Source organism: Sinocyclocheilus grahami, unplaced genomic scaffold (genome assembly GCF_001515645.1).
Source record: "Sinocyclocheilus grahami isolate Dianchi unplaced genomic scaffold, SAMN03320097.WGS_v1.1 scaffold574.1, whole genome shotgun sequence".
Taxonomy (NCBI): Eukaryota; Metazoa; Chordata; class Actinopteri; order Cypriniformes; family Cyprinidae; genus Sinocyclocheilus; species Sinocyclocheilus grahami.
The window spans coordinates 814,770-820,996 of record NW_015505753.1 but is presented as its reverse complement, the minus strand read 5'-3'; the positions used below and the strand labels follow the sequence as shown (position 1 = coordinate 820,996).

At 37.1% G+C, this 6,227-nt stretch overlaps 1 protein-coding gene across 2 annotated transcripts in view; it reads right to left on the bottom strand.

Moving 5' to 3' along the window:
* prkcab (protein kinase C, alpha, b) overlaps positions 1-6,227 on the bottom strand; it is a 205,940-nt gene that overhangs the window by 2,081 nt on the left and 197,632 nt on the right. For both annotated transcript variants that reach the window (XM_016239745.1, XM_016239746.1), the window contains one exon: positions 5,513-5,653. In XM_016239745.1, the coding sequence (XP_016095231.1) occupies positions 5,513-5,653 (141 nt within the window). The remainder of the gene's footprint in view (positions 1-5,512; positions 5,654-6,227) is intronic.

Genomic DNA, 6,227 nt, shown 5'->3' with positions numbered 1-6,227 from the left:
GATTAACGCTGAAAGAAAGCGAGGTAAGACGCAAGTTGCAAATCATTTAATATTATTCAACTGTTTCACGATAGAAATATTAAATAACAGACAGCTATATCCAGTGACCTTTTGAGAGATTAAAGTTGCGTGTATGAATGATAATGTTTTTATTAATATCATTACACTTTATTTGCTCTGTTTAATTTTATTTTTATTTATATACTATGTATATGGAATAACCATTTTATAAAAAAAAATAAGCCCCTTGAAGCCGGGGTTTACAGTGAATTTATAACAGCTAAGGAGGTTGTAGCTAACAACGCCCCTTAGCTGTTATAAAATTCACTGTAAACAACAGCTTCTTGGGGCATATTGCTTATTTTACCGCCTTGTTACTGAGAGATATAATGTAGCGATTCAGTCTTGATGCTAATTTATAGCGTTGACAAGTTTCTGTGTATGTGCAGCACAATCTGTGCATTAAATGGTTTTAATACACACCTGCATTTTAAATATATAAATAATGGTCTCCCCCAATATTCAAGACATGGTTACAGTCTTAAAGCATGACTCAAATGGATGATGGGCAAGAAGAAATGACGATAATGGTATTTGGATTTTTTTTTTTTTACCAAAGAACAAAATAGGTTTGGATGACGTCATGACGATGTCGTGAATGTGGACTTTACATGTTACAGCACGAGCTAGAGGTGAGTAATACTTCTGTCTTCAGTCAGCTAGCTTTATGATTGGGAATTGTTTCATTCCGCGTGACAATCTACAGAGTGCATGCATGTTTGTCCCCTTACACAACAGGATTTCTGATAATATAAATATTCAACATGTTGGATATTTATGATTTGAGATCAGCGAGGCATTCTTCTGAGCATATTTAATCACTCTTAACCCAACACACAGCACAGTAGAAAATCTGATAAGATTATCTGTAGAACCACCAAGATAATCGGGACCTAGGATGGTTGGAAGGGCAGAATTCAGGCCAAAATCTGCCCGATTATCTTGTGGTGTGTGCCCCACTTAAGTGTGGTTTTAGACCTGTAGACTGTCCCGAAACAGGGACTTAAATTGTTATGATAAGGGATTTCGCACCGGGTAGTTATAGGAACTTTGTTGCAAGAACTAGCCACCAGGGCAGTCCCGTGAGAACGACATTTTCACCTAGGGCCATTTTCCTGGTCGCATTCGAACACAGCAGTGCTGGGTTGGGAATGCAGACATGAAAGAGAGCACGCACATCACGTTAACATCGGACGTATCTCGACGACACCAGTGCGAGAAGTCACCCTTTTTTCAGAGACTTCAGATGGAAGCTAGTGCGAGTGAAAGACGGTTTATGGTAAGTAAAGATTAAAAATGTAAAGTCATCATTCATTGTTTGAGTCCAGTAGTATTTTGAGATTTCATGGAAGGCGGAAATATTCCGAAAAGAGCTTATATTGAAAAATACGTGGACGTGGATTTCGCCTCAGAAATAGTCTATTTTACTGAACGGAAGAGGTGCTTTTAATATAACGTCAGTGAGTGTCTTATGTCGTATTTACATAATTTAAATTTTTTGAGGTGTTAAGAGAGGGTTATTAACATATTTACATGTTAATTCGTTATCTTCTTTTTCACGGTTAAATTGAATGTAGTTTCCTAAAGGAAACGGCGTTATGTAATAAAGACTAGCCTAATTATTTTGAGGCTGATGAAGTGATAATTGTTAATTGTTAAAAGTAATGTTTTGCATGTAATATTTCAGACTTGTTGAACTTTGTGTCTTCATTGTGCCCGCGCCGGGAGTTAACAACACAGTGCTTGTGTGAGGAGGTGATTTTCACAGCTTCTTCAGAAGAGAAGGAAAGATGGTTTAAAGCAAGTAAACTTCAGAATTCCATCATGTTATCAAATTTTTTTTTTTACTAAGAGTAAAAGAATGTTTGTTTTTGTAGATGTTGAAAGCCAGAGACATAGGAGAGCATCATTCTTTTGAGATTGATGTGAGTTATTTTTAGAAAATAAATGTTTCTGTTGTCTCCTGCCTGTTTACTTCACATTTTGATGCAACAACAGTATGATTACGTGTTCATATTTTATGTAAACCATTGATGTCTGTGTTTTTCATTGCAGAACTCAAACCAACTTTGGAGTTGTCTGATTTGGAGAGTCATCATTCTTGGTCTTCCTTTCTTAACGGAATAGTTCACACAAAAAAATCAGTTACTTGCCTTCATGTCATTCCAAACCTATAAGACTTTTGTCTATCTTTAGAACACAAATTAAGATATTTAAAAAATTTAGAACATTTGTGAGGTATGTGAATGTCATGTCTGTTTTAATGTTTCAATAAAGAAGTAGCTTTCTTAAAACAATATATGCATTTAAACAATATTACATGCCCTCACACTAGTGCTGCCATTATAGCATTCTAGAGCGCTGTGGTAGACAGAGACATTAAACAACCACACAAAGTGGTTGAAATTATAAAACAGACTATTTACCTATCCTTACTGATATGGTTGCACCTCTATCTGAAAATGGATAGATTTTAATAAAAATTTTTCTTTTGTTCAAATGTTTTTCTCTTTTTAGACCACTGATGAAGAACAGCCGGTGACTGGGATGAATGCTGGTCAAAGAGGGATAAATGTTATAATATCAGTGTTAATGTTGTGGTTTATTTACTGTCATGCCAGAATAGTTTGTAAAGAACTTAACTATTAACTAATTGTACAACTATTGTATAATAGTGTTTTTGTATAATATTTTTATACAATATCTAAAACTTACCAAAAAAATTCAAATTTGATTTTAAAAGTTATATATATATATACACACTGTATATACTGTATATTATATAACATATTCAACAAATGTTCAATGCTTAATTTATAAACTAGCTGTTAATGCCATACTTTTCTGCATTTCTTCTTACATGCATGTTACTTTTGACTGTTTTCTCTTGTTTTAAATAAATATTTACCCTTTGATAGTCATTCTGTGTGTGTAAAAGTGATTTTAAAATGAACAGGATTTCTAGGTTTAATGTCTAGCTTGATTTGGGTTCATTTTAGCCTAGCAATGTAGTAATTTTAAACCATAAAAAAGCAACCCAGCATGCTGGGTCAAACATTATAACCCAACTTGTTGGGTTAAAACAACCCAGCGCTGGGTTGCCAAAATAACCCAAATTGGGTTGTTTTTAACCCAGCTGTTTTTAGAGTGCATGTAAACTGTGTGTTTACGCAGCTTTTTTATATGGTATGCATTCGGCCAATCAACATACACTTACGTCACTGGTAGTTCCTATTGTCCTGGTTTAGATCCTACTGTAAAGTAGGAGCCAACGTATTCCCCCCAAAAAGCATTCCTACACTCTAAAAAATGCTGGGTTAAATACAACCCAGTGCAGGGTAAAATAGGGACAAACCCAGCAATTGGGTTGTTTTGACCCAGCGGTTGGGTTACTACCCAGAAGGTTGGGTTAAACATTTAACCCAACCGCTGGGTCAAAACAGCCCAATTGCTGGGTTTGTCCCTATTTAACCCAGCACTGGGTTGTATTTAACCCAGCATTTTTTAGAGTGTATAACTAAAATCAGTCCCAGTTCCTGCAGTGTGAACACGCCAAAGAGCAGGTACTTCTGCCAGTAGTTATAGGAACTATGAAATCGTTCCTTCGGTGTGAAAGCCCCTTACTTGTTTTATTTAGCTTTCAAAGCATACCAAAATGTGACATGTTCATATACAGTATGCATTCACGAACTGAACAAAGGGAGAAAATGCTCCAGGTCCCAAAACAAATACTTCAAACAAGCCAGGTATGAAAATGACCCAAGAGTGTGGGAGCAGGAATTAATCACCAAAACTGATTGGTTAAACTGGATGAATGGGTTACAGAGATACTTAATTTTTCAATATGATCACTCCTGGCTTCTCCAGTTCACTGAAAACATCTTTTTCAGATGCATTAAAAAGTTCTGCACAGATTTCTGTTTCTGTTTGATGGACTTGCTCAGTGTTTAGGTGAGATTAGAGCCTTGTTGGCAGGCAGTTTTCTTCATCTTAATACTAGTAAGACTTGAGTGTGTTGTCTTTGGACCCTCTTCTGCTTCCAAGGAAATTGTAAGTTGGTTGGCCTCTATAAGTGTTTCAGATCATGTCAAGAATTTGGGTGTTATAATGGATTCAGCTTTAGTTTTAGATAAACAGGTGCCTAGTGTTGTAAAGGCTGCGTTTTATCAACTCAGAATTATTTCTAAACTGAAATCAATTGTCTCTTTTAAAGACCCGGAGACTGTTATTCATGCTTTTGTATCATCGTGCATTGACTACTGTAATTCTGTATATATAGGTATTTCACAGGGTCAATTATCTCGTCTTCAATTAGTACAAAATGCTGCTGCCAGACTTTTGACTCTCACAAAGAATAGAGAGAATTACCCCAGTCTTGGTTTCTTTACACTGGTTGCCAGTTAAATTTAGAATTGAATTTAGGGTTTTGTTGATGGTTTTTAAAGTGTTGCATGGCATTGCCCAAAAATATATTGTTGACCTTTTGTTGTGTTGTATTGTATTGTATAAACTCTCTGGGCTGGACTATTGAGCTTCTTCTGAGGATCTTCTGAGGAAGAGCTCATCATCTCCCGATTGCTCGTGAGTTACAACTCTTAAAGTCAACATGAAATCAAATACTTCTTAATGCACATGCCTGATCACATTGTGCATGTTTCATGTTTTAAAAAAGTGTTTGTATTGATATTCTGGAATCCACCTACTCTGAAGTGACTTGGCTCCCTATTGACTTTGTCATTTCTCAAACCGTCCCCTCCATCCACCTATTTTTCACCCTCCTTGATCATAAGCCAAATTAATGTCATATACCTGTAATAAAAACATGATTTTGGAGGACTAATTTGCTATTTTGTTCTATGTGGTTTTGATTTATTTACACACGTATCAATCGTGGTTTCCCTCACACTCTTCAAAAACTGTGTTTACATTCTCATGATAAACTAAAAGGTGTAGAATTAAATTTGTACATATTTGGATAGACAGATAGAGATTGTACAGGATGTTAGTTTGCTTATTTTGCTCAAGAGAATGATCTATCGAAGTCAATGCCATTCTAACTAATCGCAGGTCAAAGCTGTTTGCAAATGTTCATTGGAACTATGCTTTTGGGAAACACAGAATCATGGAACTATGATGCTTTTAGAAAAAAAACGCACCACTGATTGTTAAAAACCAGAGGACTCCACACTAGGAAGTAACATAGCAGCAGCTAGCCAATGGTGGATGCACTAGCTTCAGTCATCTTAGTGTATAGCATGCATTAGATGAGCAGGGATTGGTTATTTGAGGCTGAGGCTATGACACATCAAACTATTATCAAAGAACAGGGGTTATGTAAGTAACTAAACAACATTCAGTGTGGTCTACTGTGACCTCAAAGAGCGAGCTGTCACCAACACCAACAGCGCTGGCAAAGGTCACATATGTACAAACACATCATATTCACACTCACCACTTTGGGTTTGAAAGGAGGCTGGATCTCTCTGTTGGCCAACCGTTCCCAGTCGATTCTGCGGAAGAAAGCTTGCTCCTTTATATCTCGCTCAGCCTCTGGACCGCAACCTAGACGCTTGGATGGATGCTTCGTCATCAGCTGTGCATATGGAGGAGAAGAGAGAGATTATTAAACCACAGCCCATTTACCTCAGATTTAATCATGAAGGAGCATCTGGCTAGGTAGGCTAAATCTGAAGCATAAAAGATGTATATAAATAATTTATTTTTCATTTTATAGAAACCACTAAAATACACTAAAAGCCCCTCACTGCAGAACACAGGGGGCGTGGTTGGATCCACATCTAGGGGTGGAGATGGATAGGTTTAGGGGTGGAGCTCTGGGAGATGGATAGGTTTAGGGGTGGATTCATCAGCTGTGCATATGGAGGAGAAGAGAGAGATTATTAAACCACAGCCCATTTACCTCAGATTTAAGCATCTGGCTAGGTAGGCTAAATCTGAAGCATGAAAGATGTATATAAATAATTTATTTTTCATTTTATAGAAACCACTAAAATACACTAAAAGCCTCTCACTGCAGAACACAAGATTCAGGGGGCGTGGTTGGATCCACATCTAGGGGTGGAGATGGATAGGTTTAGGGGTGGAGCTCTGGGAGATGGATAGGTTTAGGGGTGGAGCTCTGGGAGTTGGGTGGGTGTAGGGTTGAG